Here is a 23788-nt window from a genome sequence, read left to right on the forward strand (position 1 = left end):
CCACTGAATATGCCATCCAGTTTTTAATCCCATTCTTAATTTTCAGGTTGCCTATACGTATTTTAAGAGATCTGAGGAAACTTGAAGTATGAATAGGCATATTCTTGACTAGAACAATAGCATTCAGCAGCCAGGAATCTCAAAAAAAAAGTTTATTAACCTCAATGAACACATTCTTTGTAATATAAGAAAAAAAAAACAACACATTGTCTTTCCTTAAACAAATTAAAATGTAACTGAAACTTCTTTACTGAAATATTTAAATCATATTCATCATATTCATCATATTAAAAATGGAAGATACACAATAAGGGCAGTTACACAAACAGTTAAAGTCAGCCAAAATTAAAAGAAAATACAATAGAATTTCAAAAAATTATATGTGAAGTAATCTTCTCTCTTGGCTGTACTGCTGTTTTTGCCAAGAAAAGAAAGTAAGTGAAGACCTGTGCATTATTATTCCTGAATTTCCACAGGGACATACAGTTGCCTGAGCTGCCAAATACACTTTCAGGTTCCTCAATTTTTCTTTGTTATTTTACTAATTCAGCAACTAAAATCTGTTCATTTTCAGATGTTATTGACTGCATTTTGCACTCCATCAGCTGAGAGGAAAATAAAAACGTCCATTAGTTTTGTACGTATGGATAAGTTGAACTCTACTTACTCGTGTAATTCTGACAGTATTTCAACTTCTGTTGCATATTTTATAAAAATAATTCACTTCTTAGTCCTTTAGCCAATAAGCTTTCCTTAGAAAGTCAAAAAATTGAAATTTCAACATCTCTGTAATGCTGACACATGATTTTTGGCTGGCCTGGAAGTGGATAGGGAGAACGTGCTTTTTCTCCAACACACCACAGATTACCACAAATCATTTCTAAAGAATCAGAACAAAAAGATTAAAGGCATGCAAGTAGACACATTGGCCTGAAGCTTGGCTAATTGAGCGGACCATAAGAAATTATTGAATGTCACATGAGAACCTGCTGGCCAAGAAAAAGGATATCTGGGTGCAAATGAGATGCTGGGCTGTATGTTTGTCTGGTCTGACAATTACAGTCTGCCCTATCATCTTACAAAATCCTGTTTTGAACTGTTTTCTGTGTCACCTCTTTTGCAACTTGCTAACAAACTTTATTAAAGCTGAGATAGTGGGTCAGTGGAAGATCCACACCTGGAAAGACAAGGTGAGAGGATGCCTTGGTGGGAGGACCCAGAGTCTGGGCACAAAGATCAGATGTGAAGGATTTGTGAATGTGTAGTGATTGTGAATGCAGAGTGAGGGTGTGTGCACATCTCACTGGCAAACTTCAGCCCTGCTCAGGTGGAGGGGAAAAGTAGGACTGGGGTGTCCGTGATCCTGTTTATGTGACCAGTGTCAGCGTTAATGTGGTACTGGTAAAGGCACCTGTGCTGATCTGTGTGACTGGCTATCTCAGTGTCCTCTGTGTGTGTGTTTGTGCATGTGTGTGCCTTGTATTGGGAAAATACACAGCCCTTGCTGCTGGCTGGACCTACCAATGGGAGCATCAATCCCTGTACCTGTTAGATTGGAACGGGAGAAACCCTCTGGGTCTGGCAGGCCACTGCATTTGACCTCCCTTAGCAAACTCCCTGTTAATTTTCTCTCATAATTCCTCAAAACATGGCAGAGAAAACAGTTATTCTTTGTGTTAAGTTCCTTACCATTTAAATAATACCTTTCAACCTTCAGTAAAGTATAGTATGCATTTCATATATTTAATATAAAGAAAGCCTACCTCTGGATTTATATCAGGCTGTCCACTAAATGGATTTTTTGGCTTTGGGACTTTTGGAAATGCTGTTTTCCAGTAATGAGTCCTGGAGGTCAAAAGGGATGGAGTTAAAAGGAAAAAATAAGTATCTAGCATGTATCAAAACCATTGTGCCCAGCTCTTATATTACTCTTCCAGGATAGAAGAGAAAAGAAAACTATACACCATCACAGCACAGAATGAACATATATAAGGATAACACTAAGAATTTGGATGCTAATAGTTTCATTTTTGGTAAAACATTCATTAATAGTTATTTTCTTCTTTGAAAGAAAAAGGAACTTCCTATTGTCCTCTTCTTTAAGTCACTGCAACCAGTGTAAAGTGAACATAAACATTTAAACAACTTGGAAGAACAGTATCTTCTCTGAATGACTGTATATTTCTATATGAAATGTATGATAAAGAAGATTATCATTTTTCTTTCTTTTTCCCTGGCATAGTTTATTTCAAGAAACAACCTGCTTAGTTTTTGTGGTTTTAGATCCATTTCACTTGCTAGGACAATTTTATTGAATGTTGCAAAATCTTTACTGTTAAGTACAATCAGCCTGTTGTGTGCAATAACTACATTTCAACAAATCAGATTTGTTTTGCAGACAGTCTACATGTTGGTAAACAGTCTACACTTGATGCAGCCTCACCTTGAACACTGTGTGCAGTTCTGGGCTCCACAGTATAACAAGGATAGTGAGATACTTGAATGCATCCAGAAGTGGGCAACAAGTCTGATAAAAGGGCTGGAGGACATGTCCTATGAGGAGAGGCTGAGGACACCTGATGTGTCTGGTTTCAAGAAAAGGAGTCTGAGAGGTGATCTCATTGCTCTCTACAGCTTCCCAAGGAGGGGAAATTGAGAAGTACGTGCTGATCTTCCTTGCACGCCAGAAAGAACCATGTCAAGGGAGGTTCAGACTGGACATTAGGAAAAATTTCTTTACCATGAGGGTGGTGAAACAGACTTCCTAGCAAGGTGGTTGATGTCCCATACCTGTCAGTGTTCAACAGACAGTTGGGTAAAGCCCTTAATAATATGCTTTAACTTTTGGTTAGCCCTGAAGTGTTCAGGCAGTTGGACTAGATGATCATTGAAGGTCCCTTCCATCTGAACTAAACTATTCTATTCTATTCTATTCTATTCTGTTCTGTTCTGTTCTGTTCCGTTCCATTCTGTTCCGTTCTGTTCCGTTCATTTTCTATTCTATTTTCTATTCTATTCTATATTGTAGATATCCAGTAGCTGTACTGCCAATCTAAGTGATTGCATATAATTGCTCTCTTTGCCATATTGACAGAAGAGACCCTGGAAATATTTGTGTGGATCATCCAAAGAAGGACATTGGGCATCACAATTACATTACCTGCCTCAGGACCACCATTTTGGTTTGGCTTCCACTACAGTGTGAGCGAAACAGTTGCACCTATATTTCAAAGGCATCTCTACATTATTTATTTGTTTAAGAATTGCAGATGCATCACAAACCTCCAAAAATTTTAAAAAATGCATAAATTAAGTTTACCTTTTGCAGAACAAAACTGTGAAAAAAGCCACGAAGAATATTGCAACTGCCACCACAGATAAAATCCATGCTGAAGAAGAAAAAATGTCTTCGTTTCCTGAAAGAACAAAAGTCATGAAGTATTTTTGTTAATGAAAAGCAATAGATGCACAGCTATGCCAAACATGTCTCTGATGAGTGACTGCTGAATGTGTCTGAAAGGTTTCTCCTGGAATAAAAATCAACTCTTAAATTTAGCAACTTAGCAGTACAGTTTTCTGGGACAGATCAACATTGAACCTGTTTGTTAATCTCTAGCAGTAAGCAGGTAGGCACTCCACTTGCAAATGGATTACTTTTATATTAATTCCCAATGTTACTGCTAAGAGATGAACTAATTCTCTCTCTCTTCTTCTTCTCGATAAGGTAGAATGAAAGATAATGTTTAACAGTCCTTTATATTTTTGTGTGTCTGCAGTTGTAGCGGGTTTACGTGGCAAGGTTTTGGTAGTGAGGGGCTACACGGGCTGGCATCTGTGAGAAGAATCCAGAAGCTGCCCTGTGTTAGATAAGGGCCAGTTTCTGCTGGCTCCAAAGGTACCCTCCGCTGCCCAGAGCTGAGCCAGGAAGTAATGCTGGGTGGGCCTCTGGGAGAGCAGAGTTAAGAAAAGGGGAAAAAAAACTGCTGCGCAACAGCAGCTGGGAGAGAGGACATGGGAGAAGAACCAGCCCTGCAGCCCCCAAGGCGAGTGCAGCAGGAGGGCAGGAGGTGCTCCAGGCAGGCAGCAGCAGCTCCCCTGCGGCCTGTGGAGAGGCCCCTGGTGGAGCAGGCTGTCCCCCTGCAGCCCGTGGGTCCCACACGGAGCAGATCTCCACGCTGCAGCCCGTGGAGGAGCCCCCGGTGGAGCAGGTGGATGTGGCCTGGAGGAGGCTGCGGCCCATGGAGAGCCCCCGCAGGAGCAGGCCCCGGGCCAGAGCTGCAGCCCGTGGAGAGGAGCCCACGCAGGAGCAGGGGGTCTGGGGGGAGCTGCCGCCCACATGTGGGGGACCCGTGCTGGAGCAGTTTGCTTCTGGGGGATGGATGGACCCCGTGGTACGGAGCCGTGTGGGAGCAGTTCTTGAAGAGCTGCTGCCTGTGGGCAGCCCCCGCAGGCTCAGTTCGGGCAGCACGGCATCCCGTGGGAGGGACCCCACGGGGAGCAGGGGCAGGGAGGGACCGTGAGGGAGCAGCAGAGATTAAGTGTCAGGGACTGACCGCAGCCCCCATTCCCTGTTCCCTTGCGCCACTCAGGAAGAGGAAGTAGAAGAGGGTGGATGAAGGGAAGGACAGTGTTTTTTGTTTGTTTTCTTTGTTCCTCACTTCTCCAGCTTGTTAATAATGGGCAATAATTTTTTCTGTTCTCCCTATGCTGAGTCTGTTTTGCCTGTGACGATAATTGTTGAGTGATCTCTTTGTCCTTATCTCAACCCTTGAGCCCTTTCCTTCCTATTTTCTCTCCTTTTCCCTTTGAGGATGAGGAGTGAGAGGGTGGTTGTGGTGGAGCTCTGCTGCCCAGCTGGGTAAAACCACCACTGCAGTACTGTGCAGAGTAGATAGTTCATAGCTAGGCGAGGTATACCAAAGCAAAGATTTTTGTTCTTACCAAACTCAACAGCTGCACTCCACTCCCCCCAGGCATTATTCACAGAACAGTACTGGCCAGCTGCTCTGATTTTCACAAGGTACTTCTTTCCCATATTGTAACTTTGAAGTATGTGGCTTCTTTCATTTTCCTTAAACAACAACAACAACAAACAGCAAGAACAATAAACAAAGCAATTAAACTGAGCTTTTCTTTTTTGCATGTCTGGATGTTGACAATATGCAAGTTCCATTTACCAGTGAAATTTCACAAGGTTATGAGAAAATTGCTTGTTAGAGCAGAATGCTGTTACAGAGCAGAAAATAAACTTGCATGTTTTTAAATATGTAATGGATATGTATCTATGTATCTTCTTTCAAAAATAGTTTGACAGTCTGTAAATTCTTCTGTTCAGAAGCTTTTAATCTTTGACATTGTAGCCTACAATTTCTTACGATATAGCCTGATTTATTGATAGTTTCCCTTGGCAAGTTGACAGAAGCAGAAAAATATCTTAAATTGTCTCATATTATTACAGCTATAATACATGATGTGAGTAATAAACTGTCTCCATGCACCTCACTCACATTCCTCAGTCTTTGGATTATGACTCTTCAGGACAAGAATAAATTCCCATTCAAACGTGCAAAATAAGTAGAATACTGCAATATTCAGTGTTACTAGAAGTTCCTGAAACATGGTTACTCTGAGGTACTTTCAGGATAGCAAGGGGATGTCCGAACTTCACTGGTTAGAAGAAAGTGCTGCGTACCTGAAGAACAGCCCCCATTCCACAAAGCTTTTGTGTTCTCTGTGTTTCAGAAATAAAATTCAATTCCTAGGAGGTGTTTTATGTGTCTCTTCTTTGCTGTTGCTAATGTATAACTTCAAGTTCTGATCCAAACATTTGAGGGGCAGAGGGAACAATATAATGTAAAATGGAAGTTTTTTTTTTTTTTCCAAAGTAGTTGCAGAATAGTAATAAAGTTCTTTTTAAATGTGTGATAAATTACTTAATTATCATAATTATTTATCAGTTTGACACTTCTAAGAAACTTATAAATAACGATCCCATAAAGCATAGGATACTGATACTAAAGGCATTTACATACTATTTAATTTTCACAAATGGCTATGAAACTAACATTTGATGCTGATAAATAGAAAAGGCAAGACTTACTTTTGTAAAAGTATGTATGACCTCTTCTGCAGAATTACCCTGTAAATTGAGAGAAAACCTTTATTTTTATGATTGCTTGGTTTTTGTTGAGGTGTCATTTTAATCTACTGTGTCCTTTATCTACATTACTACATTACTTTCTTATCTACTTTACAGTTTGTTCAGAAGAACCAACAATTTACCTAATGTTTAGTTTCTGATATGTAGTTCAACTGCAATGCCAATTTTATAGAGTAGCTAATTTTTCTTTGGAAAAGTATTTGTTTTCCTTACTACTAGAGTCAAGAAATACATTTTATTTACAATTTGTGATTGAAGACAAACAAACCAGACCTGATCTGAATGAAAACTATAGCTTCATTCTTACACATACCAGAAAAAAATATTTGAGATTTTTTATTTTAAATTTAGTATTTGTATTTTAAAATAAATTTCACTATGTTTAATTGCAAATGCTATTCAAATATTATTATTATTATTATTTTGTCTCAGATGAAGTCTTAAAGAATTATTTATTGTTTTACTGTGATTTTTATGCTAAAGTCACACGGACTTTGGTATAAGCTTTCTTTGCAAAGAAAAACAAAGGCAAAGGGAATCAGAGAAGTAATTTTTTTTTTGCAGCAGCTAGCTGGGCTTGTGAAAAAAAAAAAAAACTCATTTCTGAAGTAGCAAGCCCCTAAGTCTAAAGATTTTTAGTCTTTGGACTAAAGTCCAAATAAGAGAAATCCAGCGAATGCCTTCAACCAGCGTGTCAGTGGCTGTCTGGTAGTAGCACAAGCAGGTTCTTCCTTCATAGTCGCTATCTGCCATCTTGTGGTCATTTGCCGCAATTCTGACACAGTATTTTCTGTCTACTCTTCATGCAGTGCCACACAGCAGTCTCTCTCTCTCTCTCTCTTTTTTTTTCTTTTTTTTCTTTTTTTTTTTTTTTTGTGCAAAAAACCTTGTAAAATCAAGATCTGAACTTCACTTTTAGTAGCTTAAATGGTTCTACACAATAACCTGTGCTTAGTCACACTGCCATTCTGCTTTCTCTCATTTGTTTTCATTTTACATAATATTATGCAGCTTCAAGTGTTAGACTAAAATGTGTGTTTCTTGTCTATAATATCTGGTAAGCTGTTTGCATTTTGAATATATAGAAATTTCAGTCCCCTCCACCAATTCGTGTTCCTTAACTAGACGTCCATTTCTCCATCCAGTATTTACAGCCCAGCTCTGCTGTTTCAAAAAGATACAGTTGCTACTGGAAAAAATCCAGTCCAGGACAGTTATAGCAGGTCTCATTGAAAGAAGTGACTTTTCTGAGTTTTGCCACAACTGAAGTTGTAGTCTATTCAAGTCTTGATTAACCATCCTTCCCCTCTTAGTACCACGCAGTCATAGTCACTGAGTGTATGTTCAGTGTATGCATGGCACTCAGGATAAGAGGGATAAAAAAGTGGGGCAGTACAGCATGGCAGGGTGCAAGAAAGGCACAACCACAAAGAAATATGGTGCTACATATGAGGAAGGCTACACCATATAAGAGAGAGAGATTTTCTTTTTACCCATGTGTAGTAGAAAACAAAGTGCATGTATTAATGTTAAATGTAGATCAAGAAACTCTCCTCTTACCTTATATGTTATTTTGACTTCATATTTAAAACACTTGTCTTTGTCCAAATGACTTATTTGGGGTCGTTGCCACTGAATTATGCAATCATTTCGATTTTTGTCACATTTAACAGTGACATCTGAAGGAGGCATGAGCTTTTCTGAAATGATACAATCGAGAATTCAAATAATCATGTAATCTCTTTTTGCTTTGATAAAAGAGAGTGCAGGTAACATGTCTGTGAAGAAATATCTATTTTTTTCTTGGGAGCTCTGTTAGAAATAATTGAAAGACCAGAGGTCCCTAGATCTTGTCCATAGGATCAGAAAACAAAAACAAACAAACAAAAAAAAACATGGAACATGACCAGGGAAGAACAATATGATGACAGCCCTAATGTAAGAAATCTGAATTTCATTTCTTTCTCTAAGACTCCTTGCATGATTCTTCTGTTACATGAACTTATGGCTTGCTTGGTGTTGTGAACTATGCAGCTTATTCCCCCTCCAGACATAGTCATACAAATTTAAGAATTCAGTTTTACGAATCTAGAACTTCACAAATATATCTCCCCTAACTTCACAGGTGTGGACAAAAGTATTGCAGACCTTTGAATTTTGATCATCGCCAAGGACTTGATGGTTATTGTAACAGCAAAAGAAAAATAGTCACTGACTAAAAGGGTGATAAGAGGATGATAGAGGAAATAGTTTCAGTTAGATTACCTTGCACCAGTCTTTACAGACAAAACTGGGTTATTTGTGATGGGCTGTTTCGTCAAAGAACACTCTTGTTTCATGTCCCAGAAGTAATATTATAGCTTGATTTCTTTTTATAGAATGAAGCTTTGTCCATTTTTGGAGGCAATACCAAAATCAGTAGGGCTTTGCCAAAAAGGCTTTACCAATAGTATAAATAATTGCACAGGAAGCTTCCAAGTAGATCAACATATGTGCAAGTGCATATGAAAACCTGAGCTGTTCTATACATGTTGGTTTCTTTAGTCAAGGGTATGGTGTCCATTCACGCTATCCCTATTGGCAATGAGAAGGAGGAGCAATTGCCCAAAGAAGGTTATTCTGCAAAGTCTCTTCAGTTGAAATGTCTGTGGCCATCACTGAAAAGACAGCAATGTGAATTGCAATCTTCTAAGTCCTGTGGACCCTGCTAGAGAAAGACTTAAATGCAATTAGAGTAGGTTGCTAAAGAAGCTGAGAGAGGCTGCAGCTGTGAAGCTTTTTTGCTTACTTTCCCTCAGGGCTGTTTTGCTTAGGGAACAGATTTTCCTGAAGAAGCTACAGTCTCTTACCTTTGACCCTAGGTCTAAAGGCATGACAGGGTACTGTCACAGGTGATAAACGAAGTGAGTATAGTATAATGAGAATAGAATAATTGCAAAACGATCATATGTGAAAGGACATTTCAGGGCTTGCCTCAATGGATACCATTCTTAAATAAAAAACATTCTGTCCAATGATGCTGGCAAGTGGTTAACTGCAGTCTGAACTGACATGTAAAAAGTCCATCAAAAGAAAATGATTACACAGAGGAGTATACTGGGGTAAAATTATGCAGCCAAGCACTGATCCCAGACATAAGACCATCTTCAGAAGTTTTAAGTATAATAGAAAATGGTATGGAGGTCTGTAGTAAATGCAGTGATAAAGTCAATATTCATTGTCCTTTAGGTTAATAATCAGCTAAATCAGTTGACAGTCTAGGCAACAAAATTTCACTATAGCTACATGAAGACATAAGTAGAGATTTCAACTGGAATTTTGAAACTTTGATACCAACATCAAATGCTCACATATTTTTTAGGTAATGATGTCCAAACCGGGAAATCCTAACTCTCAACAATGAGAATTCTGTTAGGGTGTTTAGACTTCTCTGAACAGTTGTTTCTGGATGTTTCTGCCTCCTCTTGTGGTCCACTTTGGAACTATATTTTTGCAGAAATTGAGGACAAGATCAAAGCTTTTCAAAGAAAAGAAAAGACTGTCTTGTGGGGTGACAATTCTGAAATGAATTCAGTCTCCATCTCAGGGATGGGTGCTCTACCACCCTCATGCAATAATGGAAATAAACCAGAGATAAATTATTTACTCACCAACTGTATACAGTTCGATGTATTTATCATAGAACCGGATCTGGGAGACATTGCTAGACCCATTCACCATGAAGTAAGCAGTTTTGTCTTTAATCATCACATTTTGGAATCTACATCCCATGTGTCTGCCATTTTCATCTTTAATATAAAGCTCACATTCTGTCTCATTATCATCTCTGCATATAACAAAGTGTTTTAGTTAAAGGTGGGCAGTGTAATGTGTTGAGTGAGAATTCAGGCTTCCCAGGACTCAAGCAGGCTTACTTACCTTGAATTCTTCCAGTAGAGAAAATATTGGGTATCTTCTGGAGCATTCCTGCCTGCCTGCCAAGTGCAGTTCATGAGAGAAACATTATAAATCACACAGGAGAAGTTTTCAATGGCTGACCCCTTCATGCCTGCAAACACAGCAATCTCTGTTAGGAGCAAGGACTGTGTGACTGCTCCAAGATGGAGGATCTTGGCACATGTTTAGATATGCTAAATACCTGCAACTCCAACCAATTACTGCTAGTGTTAGTAATGATGGAATTCATTTTAGGTAGCAGCATTGGAAGATACTTGGACTGATATGAAAAATTTAATGTGGCTATGTCCTCCAAAGATATAATAACAGTTGTATTTGTTAGAATGAGGCTCAGGGAAGCCTATACTGCCATAGAACAGGCTGACACCCAAAGTGGCCACCATTGTGCTTTGAACTGTGCTGATTCAAAAGGACACACTGGTGTCCAATGCTGCAAACTGAAATCTCTGCCTATCATCTTTCAGGATCCTGCCATAGCATTTTTGTTTGAGGGATGTTCTTCAGCATTCTGTCAGATGAATGAAGAGCACGAGGAGCTTCACTGAGGACTCCATAGAGGGAGAGAAGGTCAAATGCAGAGCTGTGAAGATTTTCCAGACTTCATGGAAGTGAATATGTAAACATCTGAGGTGTTCTCTGCAGGGAAACCTTCTTATACCTGGGATAAACACCAGGAACCTTCCCCGTATCACAAACGTTTCAATTAGCTCTTTAGCACCTACCCCCAGCAAAGACTAATAAGGAGACTAAACATGCCGTTTAAGAGGAAGGATGACATTCTCCCTCTTATAAGGAAACAACGATTTCTTTGAGCCTGATGAGATGGGAAGTAGTGTCTTTTTTTTTTTTTTTTTTTTTTTCCATGCGTGCCAACTCCATGTTGCTTAAAGGAGCAGATCATGTACCTCATTCTCTTAACACTCTTGTATCTACTATCCCTCTCATACAAAGAGGGGTAGATTCTGTCAGAACTTTCATTATTGTGGATTGAACAAAGTGTTAGGCATAACACCATGAGTTATGCTGTGACAAAATTTAAGGTGTCATAGAATTCTCAAGTAAGAATTTAAAAACTACAGACACAAACCTGTTTCACCTTGACTTTTAATAGCATAGACATGCGAATGCAGTCAACAAAATATTAGCACAAACATTTAAAAGAGAATTAGCAATTAAAAAGATGGCACCAAGCAAGGCAGCAACTAAGGACTAAAGAATTACTGAGTTAGTTGTAGGAAACTCCCTTACTTGTCTAAGAAAGATTGTCATAAGGGTGTGAACAGGAAGCTCTCCATTTATAGGAAAGAAAGAATTTAGTAATGAAAGAATTTTTTTATTATTTATTTATTTATTTATTTATTTGACCCTCAGGCCATTGGAAGTAGGCAAATCCTCTCTCAAAGTCTAGTGTATTACCTCGAGGAATATAGCTGCATGTGCTTGAGTATGTACTGTTGATGTTCACTGCTGTAACTGAAAAGATTGCCCCGTTGTGCAGAGGAAACAATAGATTGCCATCAAATATGCAGGTCATGTCCTCCGCCTGAAAAATGACATGCAGGTGGTTTATTTTCAGTTTTTCACCTAACGGTTTACATAACACTTCCTGTAGAAATCTTGTGCTTGCTTTGTAACAGTGTAACCACTACAATAGTGAAGTAGGTACTGATGTCTCCCCAGGTTTAAGAACCTCCTTCCCAGAAGTTTTGTGTAATGAACCTTTAACAGTGCAAGGTGAAGATATTGGTGCTTCCCTCCAGAAAATCTCATGACAGAACAGTGACAGAAGTAGAAGTTCCTCCCCTCTTTCCAACAAATCTATTGTACCTCCTCAAAATGGAGCTTATGCTCCTTCATAAGAATCAAAAGATGACTTCAGTGTGCTTTACTCTCCTTTCAGTGACAAAGGCAGATACCCCACAAATGACTGCCTGCATAAGGAGATGGCTTGAGGTTCATCTCCAGTAACATTACCTTTCTGAATACTAGCAGCCAGTTTCAACAAGTCATGTATCTGCCTTGTCTGTGCAGCAGTGAAGGGGAACACAGATGTTAGCATCTGAGACGTATGAGATACACTGTTTTCAGGCAGGGCCTATACCTCTCTAGTCACACCTGTCAGAGCTTAGAAGACTACAATTTCCATGCTTTGATAGCTGAAATGAGGGTGATATAACCCTGTTCTGATCTGTGATTAGCGATACTGGTGATATAACTGCATGGAGTATTAAAAGAGTTCCCCAAAGTCAGACTTTTCTAGGAACTGCCTACAGAACCAGTAAGCATGGTATATATTTGACTTATTGACACACTTGTGTAGCATAACATGCTTACTCTCTATTAGTGCAAAATACAGCATCAAAAACAGTGACTTCTGCTACAGTTCCTCTTCCTGAAACAACTCGATTTTAGAGATAACCTACTCAATCTGATGCACAAGAAATATTGGCCAGATAGACTTCAACATTAATGCAACTTTGGGATGTAGCGGAGGAGAGCTTAGTGAAGGCTGGAATAATACACGTATTCAAGAAAGAATAAGTGCAAGGGAACAACTTCACGACTTGCTTTAATGTATCTGTGCAGTTTGCAGAGGCTGGTAAAAGAGAAACTATTCTGGTTAACGTGCATAGTAATTACCAAATAGGGAAAGTTTTAGCTTGCAATCTTCTCTGCATGAGAACTTCTGAAAACAGACTAAATCAGAAGCAGAAGTTACCTTTCTATAACGTCAGAACACTTCTCAGGTAATCCATTCACACAAGATTTGAGTTCCATGCCTCCGGTCTGTTATCAAAAGGTTAGATCTGTAGTTTAAAAATCCAGTGTATTTCTCCTTTTTAGCTCTTTGTATAGGTTAACAATTGCATCAGGCTAAGATGACCATCTGGAACATGCTGACTTGCAGAGTGATCTAGAGTGCATGCCTTCCAAGAATGTCTAGCTACAGAGCTGCTGGCTGCTCAGGCACATGTTTTTTAAGGTCTTGGCTCCGTTGGCCTATACAAAGATGCCTGCTGCATTTGAAATACCCCAGATAACCTGCTTAGCTCCCAGGAGCTACTCCAGAAATATTATCCCTTCACAGGCTTCTGTGTCACATCAGTCGGTCCTGAGCAGGTATATCACTACATTTCCAATGCCTTATTTTTAGGTAAGTCAGTCAGGACACATGTATCTAACTCAGTTTCTCCTCCGTACTTTAAGCACAGCATCTGTACAGCATGAGATGCCTCTCACTGAAGATCCTCTGAAACCAGGAAAAGAGGCAATCTTACACTTACGTCTCATCAAGGTTCTGATCTCCCAAGAATGATCTCAAGGCAAGAATTTCACAAGAATGGCCAGAGAGTGCAGACATATCTCAGTACCAAGATGGGCCTTAATAAAAACTAGAAAAAACTGCTAAAACAGAGACTATCTTGTTCTAACCAAGAATACCTTTTTCAATTACTTAAGAATATGAAAGAGAAAGAACAAAGTGTAGTGATTTATTTCTGTTAAAACTTTATATAGAAAATTTACCTTTATAATGGCCTTTTCATTGTCTGCAGCCACAAAACACTCGTACTCGGTGAAATTCATACTGCTTATCCAACTCAGTTCCATTTTCCAAGGATTCAGTGTCAAATTTCTGATAGGTGGTTCTGGCATCTCCACTGAAAATATCACATAATAGGATCAGTAAGGTGCAGGATTGATGCTACCCAATTTTTTGGAGTGCAAAGGCTACTACCTATCAGGTCTAAGACAAAAGGTAACTGGAAGACAACTACCTGTAAAGAGAAGCATGCTATGCCTCATCTTGGAGGATGTCTGCATGGAAGTGTTCTACTCACAATCTGTGCATTGCCAGTCAACATACGTCTGGGCGACTAGAAGCAGCCACTGGGTCATGAAGATGAGTCCAAGACAAGCAAGCATCTCTTCTTCCTTGGAGACAGAAAGCAGCAGAACTTGCCCAAGGTGAAAGACACCAGACTGAATCACTGTCCCCTGAATTTGTCTGGTCTGATCTGCTCATGCTGCCTGCTTCCACACCATCTGCCCATCTCTCAATTACCGAGCAAGAAAAGATTCAATAGACCTCTCAAGCAGTCAGAGAAACATTCAAATAAATGGTAACAAAGTTAATGAAGTTGTTCTTTTCTGCAGAAAAACAACTTGTGTGATGATTCATAAAGCTATTTGGGAATCACTCTAGAAATGCATACACTTTATGACTGCTGTCTTAAGGCCTAAAGATGTCTGGTGCATAGAACGGTTAGGATGAGTAGACCTCAAGCATGTTTGTAAACAGCTGCAAACAGAAAATATCAAAATCGGTCACAGCAATATCATAGAATCATAGAATGGCTTGGGTTAGAAGGGACCTCAAAGATCATCTAGTTCCAACCCCCCCTGCCATGGGCAGGGATGCCACCCTCTAGATCAGGTTGCTCAGGGCCCCATCGAACCTGGTCTTGAACATCTCCGGGGATGGGGCATACACAGCTTCTCTGGGCAACCTGTGCCGGTGCCTGACCACCCTCTGGGTGAAGAATTTCCTCCTAATCTCTAATCTAGTTCTCCCCTCTTTTAGTTAAAAACCATTCCCCCTTGTCCTGTCATTATCTGATTGAGCAGTCGCTTTCCATCTTCTTTAAAAGTCCCCTTTAAGTACTGAAAGGTTGCAGTGAGGTCACCCCGGAGCCTTCTCTTCTTCAGGCTGAACATCCCCAGCTCTCTCAGCCTATCTTCATAGCAGAGGTGCTCCACCCTCTTGATCATCTTTGTGGCCTTCCTCTGGACCTGCCTGAACAGACCAACATCCTTCTTGTGCTGTGGCCCACAGACATAGTACTCTAAGTGGGGCCTCACAAGGGCAGAGCAGAGGGGCACAATCACCTCCCTTGCCCTGCTGGCCACTCCCCTGTTGATGCAGCCCAGGCTGCAGTTGGTCTTCTGGGCTGCAAGTGTGCACTGCTGGCTCCTGTTGGGCTTTTTGTCCACCAGAACCCCCAGGTACTTCCCTGCAGGGCTGCTCTCAATGAGTTCTTCTCCCATTCTGTGCTCATGTCTGGGACCGCCCCAACCCAGGTGCAGCATCTTGCACTTTGACTTCATGAGGCTCACGTGGGCCGAAATCTTAAGCTTGTCCAAGCCCCTTTGGATGGCATCACTTCCTTCTGTTGTATCAACTCTACCACTCAGCTTGGTGTCATCTGCAAACTTGCTGAGGGTGTACTTGATCCCACTGTCTATGTCACTGGTAAAGATATTAAACAGTACCAGTTCCAGGACAGACCCCTGAGGGACACCACTCGTCACTGGCCTCCACTTGGACATAGAGACATTTTCAATATCAGTCAGCTTTCGTTACCCATTGATCAGTAAGTTTTGTGATCATGTTACCTCATAATAGTTCATGTACTTTCAAGGATATTTTTGAGTATATGCATAAAAGTGAATCCAGTAGGAGTGTCTACTGTTACTACAAATTCAGTACCAAAACTAGAAAGAGAATAAACCATATGGCTGGGAACTTTCTTAGCAGGCAGTAGGTCCTTGCAAAAAAACTTCATTCAACTTAGCTCCACATATTTCTTTTGCAGCTTTTAAGATTTTGCCTGGGATATCATCCCTCCAGCCCTGGGCTTCCAGTATCTATCCTAGAGCCTTACCAAATACTTCTATAAGAAAAAAGAAAAACAAACAAACAAAAAACCAAACAACCAAAAAAACAAAAAACACAAACAAAAAAAGACACACACACACACAAAGATGGACCTACCTTGTATTTCAAAACTTCTTTGTCTCCCTTATTTTTGTATCATAGTCTTGAGGCTCAGAGAAGATGGAAAGACTTACTGTTGAAATGGTTGTACAGTTACAAATAGGGCTGTCTTGCTTGTCACTTGTGTTTTAGAGAACAGTTGGAACCATCGGAAGTGTTGCAAGATGTGATGTTCATCACTTCCTTCCTGATTCTTACTAAATTAATGCAACTATAGAAGTCACAATTTCATTAAACTCAAACAAGCAGCTAGCTTGTTAAATTTTTTGTTGTATTGAGTCCGCTTATGCTAGGGAATCCAATAAGTACATAAAAAATTTCTTTTACAGATATTTATGTCTGGCTCTTCGTAGTGGGCTTATGTGGCAAGGTTTTGGTAGCGGGGGACTGCACGGGATAGCCTCTGTGAGAAGAATCCAGAAGCTGCCCCATGTTAGATAAGGCCCAGTTTCTGCTGGCTCCAAAGTGGGACCCACTGCTGCCCAGAGACGAGCTAATAAGAGATGTTGTTTGTGCCTCTGTGAGAGCATATTTGAGAAGGATGGAAAAAAAATGCTGCACTACAGCGGCTGGGAGGACTGAGAAGCAGCCCTGCAGCCCCACAGGTCAGTGCAGAAGTTGGGCAGGAGGTGCTCCAGGCAGGCAGCAGCAGTTCCCCTGCGGCCTGTGGAGAGGCCCCCGGTGGAGCAGGCTGTCCCCCTGCAGCCCACGGGTCCCACACGGAGCAGATCTCCACGCTGCAGCCCGTGGGTGGAGGAGCCCCCGGTGGAGCAGGTGGATGTGGCCTGGAGGAGGCTGCGGCCCATGGAGAGCCCCCGCAGGAGCAGGCCCCGGGCCGGAGCTGCAGCCCGTGGAGAGGAGCCCACGCAGGAGCAGGGGGTCTGGGGGGAGCTGCCGCCCACCCGTGGGGGACCCGTGCTGGAGCAGTTTGCTCCTGGGGGATGGACCCCGTGGTACGGAGCCGTGTGGGAGCAGTTCTTGAAGAGCTGCTGCCTGTGGGCAGCCCCCGCAGGCTCAGTTCGGGCAGGACGGCATCCCGTGGGAGGGACCCCACGGGGAGCAGGGGCAGGGAGGGACCGTGAAGGAGCGGCGGAGGCAGTGTTAGGGACTGACCGCAGCCCCCATTCCCTGTTCCCTTGCACCACTCAGGAGGAGGAAGTAGAAGAGGGCGGATGAAGGGAAGAAGTGTTTCTGTTTGTTTTCTTTGTTCCTCACTTCTCTAGGTTGTTACTAATGGGCAATAAATTTCTCTGTTCTCCCTATGCTGAGTCTGTTTTGCCTGTGAAGATAATTGTTGAGTGATCTCCCTGTCTTTATCTCAGTCCTTGAGCCCTTTTCATTGTATTGTCTCTCTCTTTCCCTTTGAGGATGAGGAGTGAGAGGGTGGTTGTGGTGGAGCTCTGCTGCCTGCCTGAGTAAAACCACCACAGCTCTAAATAACGCTTAGTAGTACAAAGAATCTCTCAATACAAAGCCTCTCACCCAAGGAGTCATTGGGGCTACCCATGGTTGCTGAGGGTGGGTGGGCCATGGCAGCCAGGTCCCATCGCACCACCCTGCCAGGAGCAGGCAGCTGGGGGCACAAGCACAGCCTCAGCTGCAGACCTGGGCATTTCCCTGGGGACAGGCTGGACATGAGCCTGTGGTTGGACCCTGTTGGGCAGGGTTCATGGTCGGGCCTGGCCATGGTGAGCTGGAGCCTGGCCCTGCTGCAGCCTTGCTGGAGCAGGGGCTGGCGACCCCAGGGTGATGTGGGGGCCTGGGCCTTGGCAGGTGGGGGAGGACAGGGTTGGTGTGTTTAAGGGTGATGCTCAGTGACATGACAGTGCAAACTCTAAAAATTACTTAAGCTTGTGGAAAAAGAGAACTTCAAATCTTGGATCTCAAGTCTTTTCATAAGCTACATCTGAACCAGAAGTTATGCCTTGAGTTTGTTCTGAATCCACTTGTCCCAGTGTTAGGAAAACAAACAAACAATCCCCCAAAACAGAAGCCCAGCAAAACAGACAAAAAAAAAAAAAAAAAAAAGCAAGTTAACATCCGTTCCTTTCTCAGGTCACAGCTATCTATTTTCTAGAGGAGAGGGTAATTATAAAGAGTCTAAAAAAAGTAAAAATTCTCTTATACCCTGAAATGATTTTCTTCACACAAGGCAATGTACTTTACTTAATAAGGAGCTTTGCGGTCCATATAATGTAATCTAATTTCACCACTTATTGAAATTGAAACATCATTAGAAAATATTTTTTTTTCAAACAGTAAGATATGTATTGTGGTTTAACCCTGGTAGGTAGCTCAGCACCACACAGTTCGCTCACTCTCTCCAGGTGCAATGAGGGAGAGAATTGGAAAGGTAAAAAATTGTGAGAATTCATGGGTTGAGATAAAGACAAATCACTAGTTAAAGCAAAAGCTGCTTACACAAGCAAAACAAAACAAGGGATTCATTCACTACCTCTCACTGCAGGTAGATGTTCAGCCATTTCCAGGAAAGCAGGGCATATCACATGCAACGGTTACTTGAGAAGACAAATGCTATTACTCCAAACATCACCACTTCCTCCTTTTTTGTCCCTCAGCTTTTATTGTTGAGCACAATATCATATGGGATGGGATATCCCTTTCATCAGTTGAAGTCAGTTGTCCTGGTTCTGTCCCCTCACAGCTTCTTGAGCACTCCCAGCCTCTTTGCTGACAGGGCAGCATAAGCACTGCTCAGCAACAACTGAAACATCGGTGTGCTATCACCACTACTTTAATAAAAAATCCAACACACAGCATCAGTGAGCCTCTACAAAGAAAAGTAACTCTATCCCAGCCCAAACCAGGACAGTATGACAACATTTTCTTCTTAAGAACAGGCAGATGCATTCTACTGTGGTTAAAATCTTACAGGAGTCTGTCTATGTGCTCCTTTACCACTCCTGTTTCTTGCCTATTATATTTGGAAAAAAAAAAAGGCTGCTGCCCAGCACCCTACCAGGCTGCTCCAGGAGTCACCATTCTCTGTCAAAATCCCCAGTTCATTCCTGTCCTGCTACTGCTTTATTGACATATGGAAAGATATAACCATATCAGTATTAGTTTGTATATCAGCTAGTCATATATAGCTATGATACAGTTATTTCCAAAGGAAAAAGCTAAAGATATAACGCAGTGGGCTCATGAGTATTTCCACTGTCTAAATTCCCGCTGCAGTGTGAGACTGATGACTGATGAGCCGTAAGTGTGCCATTGTTTTCCAGGTTCATGCTCTTATACTGCTTGTAAACATAAATGATACTGAATTGTCACTAAGACCAACCATCACCCCCAAATGGATTTCTGACCTGCTTTCTTCTCTGCAATTCAAAAAGAGAACTAGTGTGGCACAGTAAATCTCCTTATCAGCTTTTTGACTGCAAAAGTCTTTTCTACAGAAATGAAAATCACACCACCTCCACTTATGCTCACATGATGTATTAGAAGTGTAGAACAAGGCTGAAGTGGAAAGCAATGTATTAAGTGACACCTTGTCACTGAGTTCATGCGTTTAATCATGTCCATCAGTAACTCAGTATTGATTTAGAAGATGAACAACTCACCTTGAGCATTCAGAACTCAAAAAAAAACAAACAAACAAAAAAAAAAAAAACCTCCAGTCATCCCTAGAAACAGTAATCACAAGGGAATCAAGAAAGACTGGCTTGGTCTTTCATGGTTTCAAATGGAAAGGTTTGGTGGGAATGGTGGTGTTATGAGGATGCATTCATGAGTCCCTTGGGAGTGCACTTTCTCTGTATTTCAGGAGAGAATAAAAATGTGGCAAAGTTTTTCTGAAGCATAGTTATGAAACAAACACTGTGAAGCAAACAGGAATGATGAGCAAAAGGGAATAGGTGGATTTTTTTTTTTTTGTTAAAAAAAAAAAGCACAGATTTAGTTACAGAAGAAGCTCTTTCTGTTGAGAATCACTTTTTCAATCGCATTGAAGATGTCAATAGACAAAGCAACTGAAAGTTCAGATTTCAGGTTTGAACCCAGCATGGACATTCAGAGGAAAAGGTAGTATATCATCCAAAGATTCACTGCACTTCCAGATAAAAGAAATTCCGTGCTTGCCGATGCAGGTATCTTTTGAACACTTACTGAGCTGTAGAGGTAGAAGAAAGGACTTCCAACTACAAAGAATTAAAAACAAACAAACAAGCAAAAACACGCTTTATTGTGTCCTCACCTTTGGAAGAAAGTCACTCATTTTTATGGTGGTAACAGATTTTTATGGTGATTACATTTTATAGAGAAGGAAGGGGGCAAAGTGCCTGGGCTAATAAAATTAAAGCCATAGGAAATTCCTGGGAGAATCAAATGGGGTTCAGGAAATTGAAGGAAGACAGAGTGTCTGTGCCTTTCACTCTCCTTTCTCCCAGCCTTTTACTTCCCTTTTTCTCCCTCCTCCAACAATATAGCTCCCAGAGTGCTAAGCTGTCTCCCACCCATTCCTGCAGCAGACACCTCCAAAATAGGAGCTCTGCTCACCTCCAGGCACCTCACACTGCAGGAGCAAAGAAGGGAGGGAGTTGAGTTGAGCCCAGAGATTGGGCTGGAGAGGAGGAAGGATCAATTCAATCAAAATTGCATTTGTTGATCCTGCACCACTTTAGAGATGGCGTTTAATGTCAACTCTCGGTGTGAGGGGGCTGTAACTCCACATGGTTACTTGTGCATCCCAGACAGATCTTCCTGCTCCCACTCTGAAGAGCTTCCAAGCCTGTAGCAAACAGCAGAGGAGTGGCATGCTCTCTGGCACTCTCTCAGATTGTGGATCTGCATAACACATTGAGGAAGTCTGGGTTTTGAGGTTTTAGGGTTTGGATACTTTTTTTTTTTTTTTTTAATTAGAAAACACTACAGCAGAACAATCCAAACAGCCCACAAGGACAGTGTTGTAACCACCACAAAGGAACTCTTCTACCCAGGGGATTTCTTTGTTTAACTATATTTAGGGCAAATCCTCACCTGAGGCTTTAAAAAATGTAAAAAAAAAAAAAATAATCTCCAAGCAAGGCCAGTGCAGTTGATGATGTTATCAAAGCCTGTTATCTTCTGGAGTCTAGGAAACCAGCGCTGAGCTGTCTCACTATAACCCAGGAGAGGAAGATGAATAGGCTATTTCCAGAGGAAAACCGGGCAGAGATACTGAGATTGGTTCCCACCTTTGAGCTCTACAAGGAGTAAAGTCACTGCAGAAACAGAATTAAAAACAACCTTTCCTAAAAGTCCCTAAAGCTTGAAGAATAATTCATTGATCCAACAGCAATAAGGGTACTCACATGAACTGCCTAGACATTTTGTATTACTGATGTATTATGACTTTTGTATAGACTGCAACATTACAAAGACCTTCTTCTTGGTCCTTGCACCAAAGATTCTCTATTTTTCAGGAGATGATGTTTTCCACAGAACAGAGGAACAGCAACAGGAGACCAGAATGCAGGACTTCTATCTGTGTGAACATTCAAATCACTTGAATAGAAGGTTACACAGCCTGACCATCCTTTTGTAGTTGTCACTATATGGGGCCTTTGCTCAGGGATGGGAAAGGGATACCTTAACCCCACACCGACTCCCTCCTCCACTCTGTCATGGATAGGATCTCTCGTGTTCTCATCAGGATGCTAGAAGTGAATTCCAGGTTGTTGAGTGGCTTTGTAGCCTCATCAGCTTTCCTAGTGAAAGCAGTGTGGATGCAAGGAGTTCACCAATGGCCATGATTGAATGCGAGCGAAACAGGAGTGAGAGGATCCAGTAGACTTTATCTGTTTCATTTCCCTTAAATTAAAATAAACTCTGCCTTTAGTTGGACACTTTTGATGCAGAAGCTCTTATCGTTAGGAAGCAATAATTTAAAGAGTAGGCTCCTTCTCTGTTACTGTTTTTAAAGGTATTTGAAAGAAAATGTTAATAAAAGCTTGTTTGGAAACACAGAATCAGAAAAAATTGGTTTCAAAGGGGACTTCTTGAAGGTCATGTGGACTAGTGGAATTTTGGCACCCTGAGTGAACTTTATCTGCCAGGATGGGATTTCAGCTGCCTGAGATGTTTTTAACCATCCTGAGACCTGCTGGAAGGGCAATGTGTCAGGATACATGCAAAACAGGAGAATTATAGAAATCACCAGAAACAATATTTAGATACATATGCTGGACAAGCGAACTACAGGAGCTCCTCAACTGGATCTGCAACTCATTAAACAAAAACTGGTCAAGGATGTGAGTCAAGGGCAGTCTTGAATGCAAGGACTATGATGTGATGGACTTCAAAATCCTGAGAGAAAGCAGAAAGGCAAATAGTGTAATATATACATTGGATGTCATGAGAGTCAACTTCAGCTTGTTCAGGGCAGGATAGGGTCTCAGATCCAGAGCTCTGTCTGTCTCTCACATATTAGCTAGGAGACTGGCAGTAATTCAGAGACTTCTATGGAAGTGTCCTGCCAGAAGCCTGGATTTAGGTTCCAGAACATCCTTTCTCTTCTTGCTGTGTCTTGGATACCATGATACAGACCACAGCTCATCCCTTTCAGTCCCAAGTAACATCTTTAAACAGATTTTGACATCTACTACCTTTGCCCCTGGCACACAACTTACCATTCCAGAGGTGTCCTCTCATACCACACAGACTAGGGTCTCCGAGACCTCTACCCCCACTTGCTTCCTCCTGACTTTGAGGATCTACTCTGCTGCAGGAACTCACTTGGTGCCTGCCTGGTGGACCTCAGTTCATGCTATGGGATGGCTCAAGGCATGTTTCCCTCCAGCCAGGGGGTCTGCTTGTTTTGTTTGTTTGTTTGATTCTTTTTCTGGCAGAATCACAGAAACAAAGACGAAACCAATTCCAGAATAAGTTTCTTTAGTAGTCTTAGGGAAAGCTTTTGAAAAAACAGTAAGGAACAGAATTGCTTTGTAGGCATGGGAGACGTTTAGTATTGAGCCTGGAGAGACAGTCATGCCAGTAATGCTGGCATGAGGAAAAACAGATCGTTTACAATGGCAGTAATAGTGAACTCAGCTGTTGTAGCCATGTAGTCCTGTAATATGGTATTTCTATTGCTAGTAACAGACCATTGAACAGGTTTTTGTAGCTAATTTGTTTACTTTTATATTTGTGTGGTACCACCACTGATGCAGTGTATCCTTGGATGACAGCAGAGGCCTTTAGAAGTGGAGACACAGGATACGATAATGAGGTGTACAGGCACAGGGGGAATAAGAGATGTGCCACTGGGCACCCCATGGTTATGAATGACCTCTAACCCTTGGTTTCCCCAACTGAAACGATCCACGTGCTAAAGTGAAATGCATGATTAACTTCCACACTAAGGTTGTGTCTCATATCTGCTTACTAGTTAGAGGTTCAGGATGTGTCACTTCTGTTTTGTCCAGGTGTTATAAAAACAGCCAGCCTGTACTAGAGCTTGCAAGTGACAGGCTTCTGGTTGAAAGTTCAAACGTTTAATTTCTGACATTGCACACCATCCCTCCTTCCCTTCCCAGTTATCTGATACCTGTTAGTATTCACAATTCAAGTTATATTTTTATCTACCCCAAATATGAAGTGATGAGAAGTGGGAAGAAACCTTTGGGTTTGTAAATAGTGAGGATCAGCCTCTAGGTGATATTGTGCTGAAGGACTTAGCAACATAGTTTGGAGGCAACAAATGGGTTTATGAGAAAATTGTCTCCTGAAATCTTTAACAATATTCATTTTCTGTGGGCAAGTGAGCATTTTTGAGATGTTTAATCTTGGCCTATTTTCAGTGGGTTTTCATAGAGATGATAAATTTTTACTCCTGATTACAGCCTTGATCAAGCTGCTTCCTAGGCAGTGGACCACTGGAGGTTCTGAATAAAACA

General features: G+C 41.4%; 1 protein-coding gene across 1 annotated transcript; it reads right to left on the reverse strand.

Moving 5' to 3' along the window:
* Positions 1-220: 220 nt before the first annotated feature.
* Positions 221-16046, reverse strand: LOC308191940 (granulocyte-macrophage colony-stimulating factor receptor subunit alpha-like). The gene is made up of 12 exons (XM_080584906.1): positions 15891-16046; positions 13957-14050; positions 13643-13776; positions 11534-11660; positions 10079-10208; positions 9811-9986; positions 7721-7860; positions 6101-6139; positions 4942-5071; positions 3320-3416; positions 1764-1845; positions 221-605 (listed from the first exon to the last, which is right to left on the reverse strand). The coding sequence occupies exons 2-12, from the start codon at positions 14039-14041 to the stop codon at positions 534-536; spliced, it is 1212 nt and encodes a 403-aa protein (XP_080441032.1). The 5' UTR covers positions 14042-14050; positions 15891-16046; the 3' UTR covers positions 221-533.
* Positions 16047-23788: the final 7742 nt, after the last annotated feature.

The sequence above is a fragment of the Anser brachyrhynchus genome (genome assembly GCF_964034855.1).
Source record: "Anser brachyrhynchus genome assembly, chromosome: 1".
In the NCBI taxonomy this organism is placed as follows: Eukaryota; Metazoa; Chordata; class Aves; order Anseriformes; family Anatidae; genus Anser; species Anser brachyrhynchus.

Excerpts from the sequence above, each read along its gene's own strand:
- LOC308191940 (XM_080584906.1), bottom strand. The coding sequence starts at position 14,041 with ATGCTTGCTTGTCTTGGACTCATCTTCATGACCCAGTGGCTGCTTCTA. Across the intron at positions 13,777-13,956 it reads TGACTGGCAATGCACAGATT|TGGAGATGCCAGAACCACCT; the intron begins GTGAGTAGAACA and ends TGATATTTTCAG. Across the intron at positions 10,209-11,533 it reads ATGCAGCTATATTCCTCGAG|GCATGAAGGGGTCAGCCATT; the intron begins GTAATACACTAG and ends CTGTGTTTGCAG.